Source organism: Carassius gibelio, chromosome B19 (genome assembly GCF_023724105.1).
Source record: "Carassius gibelio isolate Cgi1373 ecotype wild population from Czech Republic chromosome B19, carGib1.2-hapl.c, whole genome shotgun sequence".
NCBI classification, from domain to species: domain Eukaryota; kingdom Metazoa; phylum Chordata; class Actinopteri; order Cypriniformes; family Cyprinidae; genus Carassius; species Carassius gibelio.
Genome location: NC_068414.1, coordinates 31,993,952 through 32,014,958, shown reverse-complemented (window position 1 = coordinate 32,014,958; position 21,007 = coordinate 31,993,952). Strand labels below are relative to the sequence as shown.

Sequence of the window (21,007 nt, the reverse complement as noted above, 5' to 3'; positions counted from 1 at the left end):
TTGCAGCATAGGTCACACACTCTTTGTTCTCACATTATAATATGTAATATCAATTTAAATCACTATTTCTTGTTATTTATATATTTTCTAATATCCTCTGATGATTATAATGATGTCCTTCTGTTCTCTCCTCCTCGGTCAGGTACCGCTCGTGGGATTGTGGTGTGCACCGGTGACCGAACTGTCATGGGCCGCATCGCTACTCTGACCTCCGGCCTGGAGACCGGAAAGACCCCCATCGCCAAAGAGATCGAGCACTTCATCCAAATCATCACCGGCGTGGCCGTCTTCCTGGGCGTCACCTTCTTCATCCTGTCAATCATCCTGGGCTACTCCTGGCTGGAGGCCGTCATCTTCCTCATCGGCATCATCGTCGCCAACGTGCCCGAGGGTCTGCTGGCCACCGTCACTGTGAGTCACCTGAGGGGCTTATGCAGTGTCAGGATGTTGTAGTGTGGGATGTGTGTTGGTGTCCCTGCTAATGTTCAAATGTGTTTCTGTGACAAGTACGTGTTTGGTTTAGTTATTTTTCAGTATAATTTGTGATGTGTGTGTGTGTGTGTGTTTTTTGTCTTTTTTGTTTCTGTATCTTTTGTCCATGGCTTTGTTTGGAATGGACATACTGCATACTAACATACTTCACAGTATATACTACTGTAGATACTGCACAGTATCACTGCACACTGCCTACCGAGTAAATAAACAGTAGTGTGCTACAATATATTCTCACTAGTGGCAATAGTATGTCAGTCAATTAGAGCTGCAACTAAAGTTTATTTGAAGATTATTTTTTTTATTAATCTGATTTAAACCCCTATTTTCTTTATTTACATTCTGCCCAATGTCCATAAGACAAATGTGCCAACTGAATGCTATGAAAACATACAGTGCTTAACAATTTATTAGACCACCTGTCATAATACAGAAAACACAAATATTTCAGAAATCTGTCAAAAAAATTGAATTCTAAAAATGTTATTGTAATTTCTGAACAAAGAACAAACTGGAACAACTAAATAGTATTTATTCACATAATAACAATAATGGCCTCCTTTGCCTTTGATAACAGCTTATCTACTTTGTTTATGTACTTTTTGTACTAATTGGGTAAAACACTATAAAGCACTTGACAAATTTCTGCCTTTCTTTCACAGATAACAGCAATAATTATATTATAGCATTAGAAATAGCTTACTACTGTCATTCAAAAGCTTACACACAATGGAGGTCTAACCAATACTGAAAGAGAAAAAATGACTTTGGTAATTACCAATACTGTTAGTTAAGAGCAGCAGTGGCACAAACCTTACAAAATTGGTTGAAAACCTTACATAAATTTGTTTTAATAAATTTGTTAGTCACTTTTGGGAAATAGAAAGGTTCTTCAGATGTTAAAGGTTCTTTATGGAACCATTTAGACAAAAATGTTCTTCTATGGCATCGTGAAGCACCTTTCTTTTTAAGAGTGTACTACAGAACCCTACAGTAGTTCTCTAGTTCAGATATTAGTAGTATGCCATTCTGAACATATTCCATGAGATTATATACAGATACTTGAATCTGTTGTCCATCTGCGGTTCATTTGTTCTTCAGTGTATCAGTGAGTGTTGTGGCTTCTGCTCTGTGGTTGTGTGTGTGGTGTCAGTAGTGTTGAATATCATCGTGTGTGTTCTTGAACTGTATTCCCTCTCTCGAATCCTTCATATCTGTGCCTCTTCGTGACTCTATCACTGTCTCTCTCTCCTTCTCTCTGTCTGTTCCTCTCGTTCTCTTCCTGTGTTCTTTTACAGACTCTCACTGTTGAAATCCTAGGCCAATATGAAAATCTGAAAAAGTATTACTGTGTGGTATCTTTAGCTGCCTGTGTGAGCTAGTGGCTGCGACACAGAGACTGACGGGGCTCTGGCTGTGCTGTGTGCTGTGCCTCTGGCTGCTGTGCACATCTAGGCCTGAAACACTTTACGCAGACGTCAAGCTTGGTTTTTTGCATCACTGCATTAAGAAACGTGTAATTCATAATGCAGTGCAAATATGCATGCTAAATATGCATGCTAAAAACACTGACACTGTGGAGGCTGAGACTTTTGGCAAAAAAAATTGTCAGTGAGGTTGTTAATGTTTTTGGACCCAACTGGCAAATTTTACATTTCTAAATGTTTATATTATAAATTATACAGTAAATGGTAATTTTTTGTTTTAATTAAAAATTCATAGTTTTTTTCATTAGGAGAAGAAAAAAAAAGATATTACAAAGCTGTATTTTCAGCATCATTGCTCCAGTCTTCAGTGTCACATGATCTTCAGAAATCATTTTAATATACTGATTTACTGAAGGAAAAAAAACAGCTGTGCTGCCCTTTATAACTTGTATGTTTCATTAATTAAAATATATTTTTTAATGAATTTGGCCTCTCAGTGTTACTCTAAGGGTGCTATATTGGAAATTATAAGGGCACAAAAGTAAACAGAAATGTCCTGGATAGGCCAATCGATATAAATAATTATTAATGTGATAGAAGCTGAATAGAACAGTTGATTAAGTCTCTTGATTTTTGGTTGTCATTTATTTTTATTTTTTTTGGTAACTGCATTTTGCATGTTCTCGGCAGACAATAATTCACCTCATAAAAATATGGTCTGCACAAAAGTTTTGTTTCTCCTCACTGCAAGTAAAACCCTAACTAACAAAATGCATCATACATTATTAAAATAGTGTGTCATATTTGAAGGGTTTTGGATGATAAGAGCATGTTACATTTGATCATTTTGGCATTTAATTCGACTCTTCAATCAAGTAAAAGACACATTTGTGTGATTATACCACCGATTTTGATTGGCTCACCTCTTGACATCAATAATAAAGGCAGACATTGCGTTGAGTATGTTTCTGACCTCTGCTTCCTGCTGTGCTTGGCTCTTTTTGATTTCACTCGGTTCTCTTAATGCACGAGGCTGCATTGTCCACCAACAATGAAATGCCACTAAAACTGTTCGCTTCTTTTTCTCTCCACCTCTTTCCTTTTGTTCCACTGCTCCTCTGTTTGGGTTTCTCTCTGTTTGCGTCTCCCAGGTGTGTCTGACGCTCACGGCCAAGCGCATGGCCCGGAAGAACTGTCTGGTGAAGAATCTGGAGGCTGTGGAGACCCTGGGATCCACATCCACCATCTGCTCTGATAAAACCGGCACCCTGACGCAGAACCGCATGACTGTCGCTCACATGTGGTTCGACAATCAGATCCATGAGGCCGACACCACAGAAGATCAGTCGGGTGAGTCGCTCAGGATGCAATGAATAGATCAGTACAGGCATTTCAAATGTCACCAAAGCAGGATTATTATTTTTAAATAAAACTAACACCATTTTAAAACGAATCAAAACCAACTGTGAACCAACCAGGAGAAATATATTTATAAATATGAAGTATTCAAATAATATTATCTCTCAAGTAATATTGCACCAAAGATTTCTATTGAAAATTATTGTTGTTCTTTATGTGAACTTTCTATTCATTGAAGAATCCTAAAAAAATTAAATATTGACGCTTTCACTAAAAATATGCATTATCACAACTGTTTTCAACATCGGTAATAAAAATAATATTTTCTTGAGCGGCAAATCAGCACATTTGAATGATTTCTGAAGGATCATCTTCATCACAGAAGACTGCAGTAATAATGATAAACATTCAGCTTTGCCTCAAAAATAAACTGCATTTTAAAATACATTACAGTACATAATAGTTATTTTATATTTAGAAATATTTACAATATTATTGTCTTTACTATTTTAATCAAATAATTGCAGCCTTAGTGAATTTCCGAAACTGAACCTGAGTGTGTTGTCTAACAGGTGCGTCCTTTGACAAGAGCTCTGGGACGTGGTTGTCTCTGGCCCGTGTGGCGGCGCTCTGTAACAGAGCCGTGTTTAAGGCGGGACAGGACTCTCTGCCCATCCTGAAGCGTGATGTCGCAGGGGACGCCTCTGAATCGGCTCTTCTCAAGTGCATCGAGCTCTCATGTGGCTCCGTCAAAGCCATGAGGGACAAGAACAAGAAAGTGGCTGAGATTCCCTTCAACTCCACCAACAAATACCAGGTTTGTTTACCGTCTAGTATCAGAATCCATTAACTTGTTAACATTCAATCAATGTTACTTTCACTTATGCCAAGTTCACACTGTGAGTTGCTGCTGTGTTCAGATAGCATGATGGATCCGCGACAGGGGGTTTCAGCTCTGTCTGGTCCGCAAACTAACAAAACACACACGAGAAGATATAAGGAAATAACGCGAGAACCTGCATGCATCAGACTGGAGTTTTCGAGTGAGACTGTATTATTAAAAATATATATATAGCAAGGAGAAAAATAAAAATTAATTATGCAGGAGGGAGATGCAGGAACAGGGATTGGATTGATTCTTATGCTGATGTTGTGGTTGGGCAAGCAAATGTTTGTGCTTGTTTCTGTATGATATAATTGTTCAAATATCTATTAAAGTATTGATATTCTGGTCTATAACTCCTCCCCGAACTTCCCTCTGCCCTGTTTCTTGGTCTCTCATTGGCTGTAGGTCATCACCAATGTAGTATTCAGTCAGAAATCATTGCACACAGCGTGATTGTGAATCACCAACAGCTCCAGATATTTAGCATGCCAAATTTTTTTCAAATTTTTTTCTGCGACATGTCGACAATTCCCTCAGATCACGTCTTTGATAATTCACACTGCATGGTTGTCACTTGCTTTAAAGGGCACCGATTTCTCTCTGATTTCGGGCATTTGTTGGCGATTTCGCCTATGAAAAATCGTGCATTGTTAATTCGGCATTACCCAATACTTGAGAATTTAAGAAAACTCAATACGAACTCTTAAGAAAACTACAGTTTAGTCTATCATTTTAATTTGAATTTATGAATGATTTGATCTAAAGAAAACTACAGCTGTCCATTTAGTCAAATTCTCTAGTCTAAGATATTTCATTTAATTCTGATTAAACAGGCTCATCTTTAGTCACATTTATCTCCAGTATTATTAGTTTCTCATGAACACTCATTCTCATGTGCTCGGATGTGTTTTCCCGCCAGCTCTCAGTGCACGAGACGGATGAGACGCCTGACAGCCATTACCTGCTGGTGATGAAGGGGGCGCCAGAGCGCATCCTGGACCGCTGCTCCACCATCATGGTGCAGGGCAAAGAGCAGCCCATGGACGAGGAACTGAAGGAGGCCTTCCAGAACGCCTACCTGGAGCTCGGAGGACTGGGAGAAAGAGTGCTGGGTGAGAAATACTGAGATGTGACGTAGGATATGAAAATCAACTACAGTATTGCATGTGCTTTTCTGTTTCCTGTTTCCTTTAAAACCAAACCAGTGGATCTTGAAGTCAAGTGTGTCTTTTCCTCCTTCCATCCAGGTTTCTGCCACTTGTTCATGCCTGAGGACAAGTACCCCAAAGGATTCGCCTTCGACACAGACGACATTAACTTCCAGACAGACAACCTGTGCTTTGTGGGTCTGATGTCCATGATCGACCCTCCCCGAGCCGCCGTCCCAGACGCCGTGGGCAAATGCCGCTCGGCTGGAATCAAAGTCATCATGGTGACCGGTGACCATCCCATCACGGCCAAGGCCATCGCTAAAGGTGTGGGGATCATCTCTGAGGGTAACGAGACGGTGGAGGACATCGCCGCTCGCCTTAATATCCCCGTCAGCCAGGTCAACCCCAGGTAGAGCTGAAAACCCCTGTGAAACCTACTGCATTGTATTCCAAACTCACATTTCTGATTTAAGATCCATTTTGTATCTTCCCTGATATAATTTCCTGTATACTTTAATAATATACTATAGATAAAAATATCCCAGCTGGTTAGGAAGCCAGTACTTAAATTTCATGATCTTCCCAAGGATGTTTTCCTGGATCAGCAGGTTTTTCAGTGCTGGGACAGCATTCCTATCAACTGATGGGATTACTGGTTAGGGATTAGGCTTTAACAGTATCATTTTCCACCAATCATCTCCTTTCAGAAGTAGGCTAGGTTTAGGATATGGTGTCTATTGCTTGATAGGAATATTGTTTCTAGGAATGACAAAGAATGTTGATTCAGGAACATGTCTAAATTGAATCCTGCTTGTTTGAACTATACTTAAAATCAAAAATACTTTAATATTCTCTATAATAACTTCAAAAGCAGGTCACTGGTAAAACAGCTACACTTTTAAAAATAAATCTAAATATTTAACATCAATAGAACCTTTTAAATGATTGTTTAAACTAAATTTTATATTTTAAAATGTTCTTCAAATGTAGAATAAACCAAGGTTTATTAAAGAACTGTTTACTAAAAATGGTTTTTAAACGGAATCACTGTAAAATAATAATAATAATAATAAAACATACATTTTGAAACCTTTATTTTTAAGAGTGTATATATATATAGCGAAATATAAGCAATTTATTTGTGCAAATATATTCAATTTTAAATGTCCATCAATGGAGAAACATGATTTTGCCCCATAATAGTGTCGGTACATTATTTAGCTACGGGATGTCATGCAAAATAGACATAATAATAATAAATAAAACATCAGCAACTGTACAAATTCATCTGATTTTGATACAGCCTGAGAGGATGAGTCTTGATTTGTCTTTCTTCATGCGTGTGTTGTCAGGGATGCTAAAGCCTGTGTGATCCACGGCTCAGATCTGAAGGACCTCTCGCAGGACCAGATGGATGAAGTGCTGAAGAATCACACCGAGATCGTGTTCGCCAGGACCTCTCCCCAGCAGAAACTCATCATCGTGGAGGGCTGCCAGAGACAGGTGCACTCCTAAATAACACACATCACTGTAGTCCATTATTATTCATGATTACAGAATCAAGGGAAACAGCTGGCTTATGTTTTTACACACTCTCTGTGTGGTTTAGGGCGCCATCGTGGCGGTGACTGGTGACGGGGTGAACGACTCGCCCGCTCTGAAGAAGGCAGACATCGGTGTTGCTATGGGGATCTCTGGCTCAGACGTCTCCAAGCAGGCTGCAGACATGATCCTGCTGGACGACAACTTTGCATCCATCGTTACTGGAGTTGAGGAAGGTAAGAGAGAGAGAGAGGAAATGGGAAAGAGAGAAAGAAATCCAGAGCAAGCCAGAAAATGAAGGCAGCTCATATGAGGCAATTATTTTCGTCTATGACCTGGATTTTGATCTTTGTTCATTATTAAATTGGAGCGCCATTAGATTTCACAAATCCAGTGGTTGCTAGTCTACCTGAGGTCCATAAAGCATTCATAATATAATATAATATAAATTAAAAAATTATACAAATAATTCAGAAATTACATTTTAGATAAAAATGTTTTATACAAAACTATAAAACAGTTGTATTATAGTAAAGTATAATATAGCTTAATGTTTGAATTAAAAAAAAATAACAACTTGGTAATATTTGTATTAATTTGTATTCATTCAAATTAAACATTTATTAAATATTACATAAAATGGTTATTGTTATATTCAATAAATTACTAATGGTTATATTCAATAAATGTAAAAAAAAAAACATGATAAAATCAGTATTTGTATTAATAGTGTTATTTGTTTTTACTGATTTATATGTATACAATTTTAGTTTTAGTTTACTATAGTTTTTAATTATTTTAATAAATAAAAGCAACAAAATGTAAACAAAAAATTAAGAAGAGTTGGTGACATTTAAATTGATTAATAAACACAATGGGCATGTTTTAGTATAGTAACTTTCATAAAAAAGGTTTTTCGATTTTGAAATGTGTATTAATTAATATTAAAACAATCTTGTAACTTATATATTTTTAATTATATGCATGACACTTCTTTGCAAGCAAAATGCCTTGACAAATTTTGGAAAAGCACAGGAACACATTGTAGAAGAATGAGAGAAATGACTTTGGCTCAGTAATAATGCTTTTTTGCTCTCTCGCAGGTCGTCTGATCTTTGATAACCTGAAGAAGTCCATCGCTTACACACTGACCAGCAACATCCCTGAGATCACTCCCTTCCTGTTCTTCATCTTAGTCAACATTCCTCTTCCTCTGGGAACCATCACCATCCTCTGCATTGACCTGGGCACTGACATGGTGAGCCCCACACACACACACACACGCACACACACACACACACACACACACACATCTAATGTCTTTATTTCAATAATGAACATATTGAACAATGTAACTGGAACTGTTCTTTTCTAGTTTTCTGAAATACACTCCCTTGTTACATTAACCAATCATTACCTTCCATCTCAGGTCCCTGCAATCTCATTGGCTTATGAAGCAGCAGAGAGTGACATCATGAAGCGCCAGCCTCGTAACCCTCAGAGGGACAAGCTGGTGAACGAGCGTCTCATCAGCATCGCCTATGGACAGATCGGTTAGTGAGCTGCTACATTATAAAAAATTATTTTAATTGGGTTTTGGAAAACCCCAACTGCTGTAGAAAGAAACCGACTGGTCTACTGACCCGAAGGGAACTGAATAAAAGTGACTTCCTGTCATATGTAGGTATGATTCAGGCCCTGGGAGGATTTTTCAGTTATTTCGTGATTCTGGCTGAGAACGGCTGGCTTCCCAGTCTGCTGGTGGGCATCCGGCTAAACTGGGACGATCGCTCTAACAATGACCTGGAGGACAGTTACGGACAGCAATGGGTAAACACTGCGTCACATGACACAAACTATACACAGCTTTGATAGAACAGCTTTGACATTCATGCACTTGGAAGATGCTCTTGAACAAAGCAAGGTACATTGCATTTTACATTTATTAGTCTAACAGATGCTTCTATAAAGAGACAAACAAAAGCACCAACTATCCTGTTTCAGACAGGCTGACCAAAACACAGAACTACTAAAAGCTTGTATTATTTTCAGGCCTGTCATCTTAGCTATTAATTATCTGGGTTTGGCATAAGAAAACAAAACCATACAGGAGAACATGCAGATTTTCAAGACAGGAAGTGCAACTAAGATAAGGAAGCCAAGCGTATTCATGAGGATGCATCTATAGGTTGTTGTTCAAACACATTCACTGAGATAGTTCATAAGTGTTTGGCAATGTGGAAGATAGAAAAAAAAAAAAGGTATAGATGATTGAGATATCTAAACAAGGAGTATTATAGTTATCTGAGACTAAATTAATAAAACTAAAATGCTAAATTATTATTATTTTTAATAAAATGAAGTAAAATATAAAAAACATATTTTATTTCTGCTAGGTTCAGAGGCATCATTGATGTACTAAATTAACTAAAACTAAAGGGTATTTAGTTTATTATTTTTTTAAATAAAAAAAATACAAATTTGAATAAAAAACTGTATATACATTTATAAAAAAACAAAAACTAATAAAAATGATATGAACAATTTTGTGACTTATTTCAAACTTAAACAAATAATTTAAACCATTAATAAATTCTATAATCTCATTGATTATTAGCAAAACATAAACATGTAATATTCACCACCATTCAAAAGATTCGGGGTTGGTATGGTTTATTTGTTTTTGAAAAAAGCTCACCAGAGCTGTATTTATTTAATCACAAATACAGTAAAAACAGTAATATTGCAAAATAGTATTACAACATAAAATACCTTTTTCTATTTAAATATTTTAAAATGTAATCACATGATCCCTCAGAAACTTCTGTAACCAAATCATTATATTTATAAATGTTTTTTTTGTTGTTGTTTTTTTTTTTGTGGAAACCATGACTAAAAAAAATTCAGGATTCTTTGACAAATATAAAATTCAAAAGAACAGCATTTATTTGAAATAGAACCCATTTGTAATGTTATAAATGTCTTTCCATCACATCACATTTATTTCATTCTTGAGCCATAATTAGTTTTTCAAAAAATGTCAACTCTTTCTGAACCCAGCCTTTTGAACAGTAGTGTACAGTATGTGAACACATGAGAATGTGTAATCATAAATGTCATCTTTCTGTCAGACGTATGAGCAGAGGAAGATCGTGGAGTTCACCTGTCACACGGCTTTCTTCGTCAGTATCGTGGTGGTGCAGTGGGCTGACGTCATCATCTGCAAGACTCGCCGCAACTCTGTGTTCCAGCAGGGCATGAAGTTAGCATCTCTCTCATGTCCCGCTCACACTGGGATTCCTCATTAGCAGAGAGCTGAATCAGATATGAAGCAGTGACTGAAGCAGACTGTGCTTGTGCTTGTTCTCTGCAGGAATAAAATCCTGATCTTCGGCCTGTTTGAGGAGACGGCTCTCGCTGCCTTCCTGTCGTACTGCCCCGGCATGGACGTGGCCCTCAGGATGTATCCTCTCAAGTGAGTGTTTCCTGATGGAACAGTGTCATAGTGAAAGGAAGCATCAGTTTAACTAATGTGAATCCTCTCGTTTCTTCTCTCAGGCCCAGTTGGTGGTTCTGTGCGTTCCCTTACAGCTTCTTAATTTTTGTTTACGATGAGATCCGAAAACTCATCCTGCGCCGGAACCCAGGAGGTACAGAACTTGAATTATTCTTTAAATATAGATACATATTTTAGGCTTATGATGATTTTCAGTATAAAAGTATTGATATTTACATATTTACTCTGCCATTGGCTCTCCAAGGCTGCAACTATTTGATCAAAAATCCAGTAAAACAGTAGTATTGTTGCATTGCAAAAAATAATAATAATAAATTCATGATTATTGTAAGTCATTATAATATAGTAATTTGGTAAAACACAGTAAATATCTAGTTAAAATACACCAAGTATTTATTTCTAAAATATTTTACACTAAATTAACCAAAAGGAAAATAATATATATATATATATATATATATTTTTTTTCATTAAAGAAACTGACCTACATATATATATTTTAGTAAAATGTTTTATTGCATGGAAGATGTCACATGACACTCATGTGAACATCAAAGAGATTATGATGCAGATGAATCATTTAATCAGTTTTGAATCGATTCATTGGAGCTGACTGTATCAACTGATTCATGATCAATCGTAGTCATATAAGTGCTGAGGAAGTATTGCAAAAATAAAGTGATCTCTATGCTCCTCATGTGAATGTTCTGTGAATATCTGATTGCTCAAACAAGGAATGATTTTAATATCCATGTTACTGATGCTGAATTTTAATAATCCTCTTTCTCTCTCTGTTTTATCTCAGGTTGGGTTGAAAAGGAGACTTACTACTAAATTGTCAAATACTTCTCTAATTGATTCTCCCTCATTCCCTCGCTCTCTTTTTTATCTCTCTCTCTCTCTCTCTCTCTCTCTATCTTTCACATTCTACTCATTCCTCCCTTCACTATAAAAACACCAATACAGAAACAGCCATGTTACTCCTTCCTTTTACTGAAATAAAAAAGAAGAAGGTGAGAGGACCAACCACAGAGGAAGACAACAAATCTCCTGTTTTTTGTATTTTTTTTACTGCTCAAAGACTACAGCTGAATCTGCCAGTATACTGATCCTAACACACTGTTAGCGTGTGCAAACCCAGCAGCTGCTTAAAGACTCAGTCACTTTCGACAGGGACTCCTGTACAAACACTGCCATGCTCCGTTACTGTTATCTTTACTGTCCAGAAATACAATAACCTGAAGATCCTCACTCTTTTAGACTCTCGCCCTCTGCTGGGGAAAAGAGGAGCACAGCTTTCCTCTCCCCGATCTGGCACCTGTCCGTCTCTCTTTCTAAGAGTGTTTTCTTTCCGTGTTGTTGTTGTTGTATTTTTGAGTGTTGTTTTTATTAATCATTCATAACTTCTTTTGTTTGTTTTTTTATGCTAGAAGTGTGTCTGAGAGCTGCTTGGTTTTATTTTTCTCAGATATGACAAAGCACACTGCCACCGTTTCACTCTTTCTCTCTCTCTCTCTCTCTCTCGCTCCTCTTTTCCCTCCCCTTTTATCCTGCACTTCTCCCTCCCTCCCTCCCTCCCAGCTCTTGCTCCTTCTGTCCGTCTCTCTGTCCCCGTCTGTTTGTCTGTTCGTGAACGATGTGAAGAAGCCTCCCTCCTCTATCCGCCCCCCGTTTCCCCTCTTCCCCAGTTAAAAAAAGAGAAAACACAATCTTTCTGTCTCCTAGGAAAAAGAGGATTCTCGCTGATTTCATTGTTTAAATAAGTGCAGAAAATAGATGGAATAAAAGCAATGTACCAATATGTGAAACAACAGCAAAAAATGAAATAAAGAAGAAGGATCCCTCTCTTTTCTCAGCTTGGCGTCGGTTTGTTTTTGTGTCTGATGTCTGGCTTGAGATCAAATGAAATTTTCTGTGCAAATTTAAAAAATACACTGCATTTTCAGGACGCCCTTAACATGCATTCACACTGTGTTTGAGTTCAAAATCAACATTTTTAATTTGTAAATATCAAAAAGTAATTTCACAAGAGTAAATAGTTTAGTAGAATATCACCCAGAATGCATCCAGATGTTTTTTTCAGTTTTTAATTCACATTATTCTCAGTTATTGTCATTATTTGCTCATTTCTATATTTAGATAATGAGAATCATCCTTTCCAGACACAAAGCTTCTTAATTTAATTAAGACTATAATAATGTACAAAAATACTGCCATATACTTCTTTTAATACTGATATAATGCTTTACAATTTTAACAAAACACAGTTTTGCAGCATATTAATGAGAATTGTGGGGTTAAGAAATGTGATTGTTATGAAAAGAATTTGATAAAATAAAAATTATTTTATTTTATTTATTCATTTGAGAGGTTTTGTGTGATTCAATACTGATATAAAACTTTTTCAAAATAATTTAAATATTTTTTGCCGTATGTATAAGAATTTAGGGATAATAAATGTGATTTAATGTAGTGAAACTAATTTGATAAAATAGATTATTTTATTTTAGAATATATAATTCAAAATGACTTCTATTTATGTAACTCTTTTATTATATTTTATTGTATTTGGGGGTTGTAATATATAGGCACATTCTTGATAGCTTTGTGTGGTTCAGCCAGTAAATCGTAGTCAGCTAATAAAAATATTACTAAAAACGACTCGCTCGATTAACATGACCAGTGTGAGAACTTTTACCTCTGAAATGGCTTTTCTCTGAACTCTGCAAGTCTGTTAATGGTTTTACTGTCATTAATTCACTCCCGCAGGTTTATAACCTTCCTTCTCATAGCTTTTATGAGTTTTGGCGCTGTGACATTTATAGAGGTGGCTCCTCCCAAAATCATATCACATTAAACACATCTCACCCGAAATCACTCCCTAATATTTGAACAACATTCATCATTTTGAGGAAGTTGTTTTACAATAACGTTTCAGGTGGTCATAAATTTAATTTAAGATAAAAAATTCTCTGTAAATAAATAAATAAAATACAATTGCTTTTGCACAGATGTATCACCTAGAGGTGTGGGTCACCCCTTTTAAACACCGTCTGCACACACAGATAGAGAGGCCTATAACAGCTTCATATTTATACAAGCTGTATATATATATATATATATATATATATATTGGGGTTTTATATGAAAGAGAGAGGAGGAGATGGGCTGCAGTAAAGTCTTTGATGAATTCCCTGGTTACATTCAGCCTCTGTTTCATTTTGATGATGAAGAGGGCTCACAAACACACACACACACACACACACACACACACACACTAAACCACACCTCTAAAAACAGAATTACAAACATGCCTTGAAGCCAACTCTCCAAAATAACAGAAATATGTCTCCTCATTATGAAACACACACGCGCTCCCCTTGTCAGCTGTCCTGCCCGCTTTAATCTTTCTCCTCAATGCAGCCCCCCAATCTCTCTCTCTCTCTCTCTCTCCCCCTTTCCCCCTCTCCCTCTCTCGCTCCACTGTTCTGTGTGATAGAATATCGATCGCTCGCCTCGTCTCAGCAGAAAGGGGGAAGGGAGGGGGCAATGGTCAGATGTGCTCCAAGGTTGTCTCCTTGGCAACTGCCGGATAGGTCACAGGGTTGCCATGGCGCCTAGGTCGTCGGGGTCACCGAGAGGAGGAGGGGTCACTGGGCTGACCAGTAATGTTTGGGTGATGAGTAATTGTGGACATGCTCTGTGTTTGGGTGTGCAACTGGGGACTCGTTCATGTTCACACCAGCCATGTTTTGATTGATCTCTATACTTACATACACAATACAGACCATATGTGATCACATATTCAATAAAATGAGGATCTTTGACACAACAGAGCAGTCCAGTTCAAATAAAGAGTGTGACTTTTGTGTTTAAATCCTATCATATAATCATAATATCAAAGGCTTGTGTGAGTTGGTGTTGCTGAAATCAGCTTATGTTCCTCAAAACTGCTTCGCTAATATAAGAATTTGAGGAACAATCATGAATTGTTTTTTTGAGTTTTACTACAAAAAATCATGGTTAAACCTTGGTAACCACATATTAACCATGGTTTTGCAACAGTAACCATAGTTTAACAATGGTATTTGTATTAAAACTGTGGCTATACAAATTGTAACCAATCCACTAAAGTCAAAATTAATACATTTTTACTTTTAAAAACCCCATGGTTAATTTTCGTAATGGTTACATAGCCTATATTCCATAAAATGGTGATCTTTCCCACACTAGCGCAGTCCATTTCAAATAAACAGTCCTCTATATCATAATCAAAGGCTTGTGTGAGTTGAGGTTGCTAAAATCGGCTTATGTTCTTCAAAACTGCTTCGCTAATATAAGAATTTAAAGAACAATCACGAAAATTAACCAGGGTTTTACTACAAAAAAATCATGGTTAAACCTTGGTAACATATTAACCATGGGTTTGCTACAGTGACCATAGTTTAACCATGGTATTGTTATCAGTCCACCAAAGTCAAAGTTACTACATTTGAGGTTGCTGAAATCAGCTTATTTTCTTCAAAACTGCTTCGCTAATATAAGAATTTGAGGAACGAAGTACATAACATAAGGCTAAAGTCAAAGGAAAAACGTTTATATTATATATGTGTACATTATTTATGTATGTTTAAACACTGAGATATACTTGCTAAATAGCCTATAAATCAATTATACATAATATATTGACACCAAAAGCCCTCGGAAAGCGGTTAACTGTTGCTATGGTTACCTTCTGAGTCTAACGGATATTCCTGTTTGTGAGCATCCGTGTAAGTGCGCTTAAACTGACTTTGTCTAACTTTTATGGTTACTAATAATACTGAAATCAACTTTTAAGACCCTCTTAACATTTGTTTTTACTTAATGTGGTGGATTTAAACCTTAATTCGCCCCGTATAGTCTCCACAGGGTATTTTAGGTGAGACTGACCGTTTATTCCGTTGGACCGTGCAGAGAACGATTCCCGCCGCTAGATGGAGACCAAACGCGCCAAATCATCTGATTTCTTGTTGATTATTATGTGATTGTCGAGTTGACGTTCAAGATGGGGTTCAGAGGTTTCGTCTGATCGAACTTCATCCTTTCAACCAGGTGATAATGTTACACGCTTTTGGTTATATACACATTATATTGGTTTATCACACTAATAGGGCTATACTGACAAGATTTAATCTTAAAAAGTTATTTATATGTTATTCCGGTCAACAAGACGGAAATTGTATTGTAAATAAACCAATAGATAGGTTAGCACTTAGATAATGATGCTCTTACCTGAATAAATACTGTTTAGATTTATATTTAGGTTAATAATTACATAACATCAAATGTGTGTAGAGGACCTTTTCTTTTCAAATTCAAAACGATTGTTGACAAAAATAATTGAGATTGAGGTTATTGGTTAGTTGAATAACCACCACTTCCCTGAATCAACCTTAAAAACTGGTATAACCATCTTGAAGCTGGTTAGTTAGTTAGTAAGAAATGTCAAGCTAGAAATGAGTTGCCATGCTGCAAAACACAGTCATCATCTTCTTAATCTATATTTCATAGTCTTTGTATAAAGCTTTGCCCTTAAGACTCAATAAGAAACTAATAGCTACAATATAAATTAATGTTGATTATTCAGGATCTGTTCATACTGAATCTTAGTGGCTTAAATATGTTTTTAAAGTGTTTGTGTGTGTGTGTTTTCGTGGAGGTAGGTTAAAACATGTCAAGGTGTATCTGGAAGCTTTTAAATGGACGGCTGGTCTGATATTTGATAGTTGGAGTTTGTTCCAATGAGAAACCAGGATAGAAATGGATGGAAAAATCTGGACTTGGACGAGCAGGAAGTCTTAGTGTAGAGCGGATTTAAGTGACCAGAAGTGGCTGATCGAAGTGACCAGACTGGGGTGTACGAGTTTGATGAAGGATTTTAGATAATGGTTCTATGGGCCACTGGCAGCATTGCAGGCTAGGACTAGTGTCTTGGGTTTAATTCTCGCAGTTACTGGCAGTCAGTGTAGAGAACTGAGCAAAGGTGGAAAATGAGAGAATTTCCAGAGGTTAAATACAACTCGAGCGGCAGAATTTTGGATGTGCTTGAAGGACCGTGTAGCAGATACAGGTGGACCAGAGAGGACCTGAGGTGCAGTAGTCTTGATCTGTGATCAAAAAATGCCTTAAAAGCGCGATTAAAGGGATGATTAGTGTTATTTAAGGTATTCAGATCCTTGCATTTTCTTCATTGAGAGCTCTGAACCATACAGAAGTGTAGAATAAAATTTATACACAAATTTCTAAGGCTTTTAAATCATCAACATGATCAACACTGACCTGAAAAACCTGTTGTCCGATTGATAGTGTAAACTTTTTTAGCATGCAATAGACTCTTTAGTATCATTTTATAATTCTCTTTAGGTGATGGTTTTCAGATGTGTTTTTTGCTGTGAAATCTTTACTGATTTTTATAAAGTGCATGTACAACTTTTATTTTGTAATATTTCAAGATCACAAAAACTGGACTGGAGCTACTTAGGTTTACTTAAGTCCATGCATATTTTTTTTTCTTTTAAGAAAAATGTATCATCAAATATGATACATTACGCTTTTGAAGAAGTTTTTTTCATTAATCTCTTAATTGCCATTATATTGCATTATGTTTTAAATCCCACAAACTAAAAATGTAAATATTATCTTAATAAGACATATCATTGGGATAAATGACAAATGAGAAAAATTATATTTACATGCATTTTTTTGAAAGTAGCCTACACTGTTATAAAGATCTCAATGATTTTCATTACAAGCTATAAGAATTTCATAAATTTTGGCCGTGTTAATTCACCAATTACAGCAAATTGCTGAAAGAATATTTATATAACAAAGTAGAAGTCAGACTTTATTTTATACATTGGAAAGAAGATATACAAATATTACAAGCCAATGTGTTTTTTCCTTTGGAACAGAGTGCACTGGTAATTCTTGTATATAAAAATCACATTTTGAATGCATGATGACTTTAAGATGCAGACATTTTTGAAAGTATTATATAACCCTATGCTTTGATTGTTGTACATGCAGAATTATAGAGCTTATCCATTAAGTCGTGTATGATGGATTTTAGATGTGCCAATGTCCATCAAGCAGAGTCCCACCCTCAATAACTCTCAGGCTCCCTCACAAATGTGCCCCTCTTCCCCATCAGTATCTAATCGGTCGTCATGGAAACAGCCAAGATGCTGGGTACAACAAGGGAAAGTGAGAGAAGGAGAGATGGAGGGTGAGGGACACTGGAAAAAAGTGTCTGAAAGGTCGCTCGCTCACAGATTAAAGGTTGGTAATGACAACTATTTCTGTGCCTGCTCGGGCTCAAATTCAGGTCCTCGTGTTAGTAACATTAAATATTTCATCTAGTTAATGCTGTGTTTTTGTAAACCCCCCCACAAAACCCCAAATATATCATGTTCGGCTGTTGTTCCTCCGGTTTCTCGCCATGTCATGGCACATTGATCTTCCGCTTTCTCCTGATCTCTCTCTCTCTTTCTGGCTCACTCTTTCTCCCTGAAAGAGCCAGATGGGGTGAGCGTTTTTTTTCTCAGAGGCCCTCCTGCACGTGCCTCCTATTCAGAGCCTTAAAGCGTTTAATTCATGAGGGGTTTGATTCTTCAGAGAAGGGGCCTCTACATCCCTCCCTCCGCCTGCGTTCTTTTGCCCCTCTCTCTTTCTCTGATCCACTCTTGCACCATCTTATTTCTTCCTCTGTTCACCTCACTTTTTTCCCTCGCAGCTCCTTTATTCACTCCCCTCTTTGACTGTTTCTTTCCTCCATGCATTGCGTTTCTTGTCTCTTTTGCCATTTACTGTTCAGAAGTAAATTTCTTAATAAAATGATATTTAAAAGCTCTTCATAATGTATTTGTTTGGAAGAAAATACAGATAAGTGTGATAATATATGTTTTGCTGTTGATCAAACTAATCAATCAGATTTTTTTTTCAAATGCACATGCAAACAAAGAAATCATACCGTTTTTGTTTCATATAAATGCATAGAGTTTGTGCAGGATTGACCCGTTCACTCTCTGATAATTACACATTGAGTTAGTGACCATTATCCTGTCAGGTGCCTGTTTGATGAAGCTGCGATAAACCTTTCTCCTGTCCTTGCTTTGCTCTCTCCCTGTCTTTCTCTGTTCTTGAATTTCAGAGCCCTTTTTCTCAAAAAGCTTGGGATTCTGCACTTCTTACATTTTTAAAAATGAAATTTAGAAATTTGGACCTGCTGGATCCTGAAAATCTTCCCAGATTTCACATGACTAGCTACCAGCATTGGTCACAGATAAATATATTTTTTAATAAATATCATATACAAATAATTGACATAAAGAGCAGAGGGCTTTACCTAATTATTCAAATGAGTTTGTTTCTCAATGGCTGATTTAGTTTTTTAATAACTGCTTTAATAATCGATTTTTAATTATTTTTCTTTTTATTATTGTTTGTGTGTGCGTGTGCGTGCGCGCGCGCTCAATAATAGCAAGTGTTTACATCAGTGACAGAATATCTTGAGGCGACTATATCAAGGTGCACTTTGTTTCCTTACAGAAAATGTCAAATCAGACTAAGGTGTGTATACATAGCCTACGTATACGGTATGTTTGTGTAATTAGCACTATGTTTATTTATTTAAATGTATTATCAATGTATCTATTTCAAATGACAGAATATATGAGGCTTATAATATGCACAAGCCAGTTTCAAAACACACGTTTTCCCTCCATTTTGATGACCTCTCCACCTGCCGACGGGACCCCGGTGCCAGAAACTTGGGATTATTTAGTGTAGTTGGGCTTTAATTGATATTGAATGTGGTCAATAGGCTATTTATTCGGCTTCGGTTAACGCGAAAATAATAAGGCCTTATGTTCGCGACCGGTGTGTTCCCGGATAGAGGCCGATGCGCCGTAGAGTGGAAATCGATGAACACACTGAGTTAATTATGAGAAATCAATTAAAAGGATGGAATTGTGACTTTTATAAAGAGCGAACTGCCATCGGGATATCGACAGGTCGAGAGGGGAGCGAGAGATGCTTCCTCCCGGCGCGCGCGTGTTTGAAGTCTGGAGCGCGCGGCTGGTATCTCTCTATCTGGACTAGAGACATGGAGAGTGAGACAGACAGACAGAGAAAGAGAGAGGGAGAGACGTGCTGACACCAACCTCAAAGATACAGTGAAAATCCTCCAGGTTTAAACTGTGTCTGTCTGTCTTTAGGAAGCTGTCTTGGCAGCGTGAAGGGCTTTACGATGAAACGTATTAGGCTATTTAGGTTTAAATTAAATAGTTTATAAAGGAATGTGCATTTAGGAATCTAGAAATCTTAGGAATTTGAGCATTTTGTGTATATATATTATAATGCTTAATTTGTAATAATAATAATAAAACCTTACTTCACCCATGCTTGCAATATGCGTAACCTTTTATCTCACCTCTCATTCTTTCTCTTTTCCTTTTGGCATCATCCACCAATTCGTTGAAGGTTTTAATCGTAAAGTTAGACTAAAATACATAATTTTATGTCTAAAAAAACACGAGTATGCCTGTAAGATTCTTTTAACGCTTTTAATATTTTCTGAGACTGACTTTAGGTTTGCCGTTGTTAAATGAATGTGGAATTTAGCAACACGACATTTGCATTGCTTGTTTGCCATTAGAAGAAAAATAAACATTAACACAAATGTATGTATTTTTATGTATATATGTTATAGTCTATTTACAGTTTTTATGATTCGCAAGGTTTATCATTATTCAGCAAATAGCATACAACATGCAAACTTTTATTGTGTTCACTTGTTTATTTCAGAACGGAACTTATTTTAATGGTGTCCGATTATGAAAGTGTTTAATCTAATGTTTTCTGTTGATTTTACTTTATTAATTTACCGTATGTTGCAACAACTTGGCTGTATAGGGCATTTAGTGCAGTGCTTTTCGTTTTAAGAACTGGATCGTCGAATTTACAATGGAAATGTAGTTTATTAGTCCTGCATTGATTTAAATATGTACTGCTCTTTTATGTAGCCTATTGTTTTCACAATATAACATTTAATCCTTTTTTTTTTTTTTTGCTAAATGGTTAAAATATATAATATGGCAGCATTTGCATTTATTGTTTAATTATGCATCAATATGTTTGCATTTTTGCATATTCAAAATGCAAACTAGCTATGCATAAAACGCACAGATTAAAACAAACATTAAAATCGTAAATTTAAAATAAACGCAAATTTATGTAAAAAGTGAATATTAATTTTGGATCATATTGCCTTTGACCCAGTCTTCAAATTTCGTTTAGGAACTAAAAGAATCTTTAAAATAGTTTATTATTATTATTTATTGTTTTACAAACTAAAGGAACGTTTAGATATTTGAGTTTATAAATGCAAATCGCCTATACATTCATTAAATAAATGCATGCTTTTAGACAAATGTGCGCACGTCGGGTGAGAGTTTTAGTGATGCATGTGCATGCTTTGATCATTTATGTTATGAATACATTTGTTTAATGTTAATGATTATTTAGATTTATGATAAATGTACCCATATCAAATTACTGAGCAACTAAAGGGAAATCTATTTTTGACAACTGA

General features: G+C 36.4%; 1 protein-coding gene across 1 annotated transcript in view; it reads left to right on the top strand.

The window, feature by feature from the left end:
• The window catches only part of atp1a3a (ATPase Na+/K+ transporting subunit alpha 3a), a 31,305-nt gene extending 19,076 nt beyond the window's left edge, over nucleotides 1-12,229 (top strand). The window contains exons 8-21 of the mRNA XM_052584697.1: nucleotides 143-411; nucleotides 3,071-3,269; nucleotides 3,851-4,095; nucleotides 5,084-5,276; nucleotides 5,412-5,724; nucleotides 6,668-6,818; nucleotides 6,925-7,093; nucleotides 7,961-8,115; nucleotides 8,287-8,410; nucleotides 8,542-8,687; nucleotides 9,989-10,119; nucleotides 10,231-10,332; nucleotides 10,416-10,507; nucleotides 11,180-12,229. Of these exons, the coding sequence (XP_052440657.1) occupies nucleotides 143-411; nucleotides 3,071-3,269; nucleotides 3,851-4,095; nucleotides 5,084-5,276; nucleotides 5,412-5,724; nucleotides 6,668-6,818; nucleotides 6,925-7,093; nucleotides 7,961-8,115; nucleotides 8,287-8,410; nucleotides 8,542-8,687; nucleotides 9,989-10,119; nucleotides 10,231-10,332; nucleotides 10,416-10,507; nucleotides 11,180-11,208 (2,318 nt within the window). The 3' untranslated portion in view covers nucleotides 11,209-12,229. The remainder of the gene's footprint in view (nucleotides 1-142; nucleotides 412-3,070; nucleotides 3,270-3,850; nucleotides 4,096-5,083; nucleotides 5,277-5,411; nucleotides 5,725-6,667; nucleotides 6,819-6,924; nucleotides 7,094-7,960; nucleotides 8,116-8,286; nucleotides 8,411-8,541; nucleotides 8,688-9,988; nucleotides 10,120-10,230; nucleotides 10,333-10,415; nucleotides 10,508-11,179) is intronic.
• Nucleotides 12,230-21,007: the final 8,778 nt, after the last annotated feature.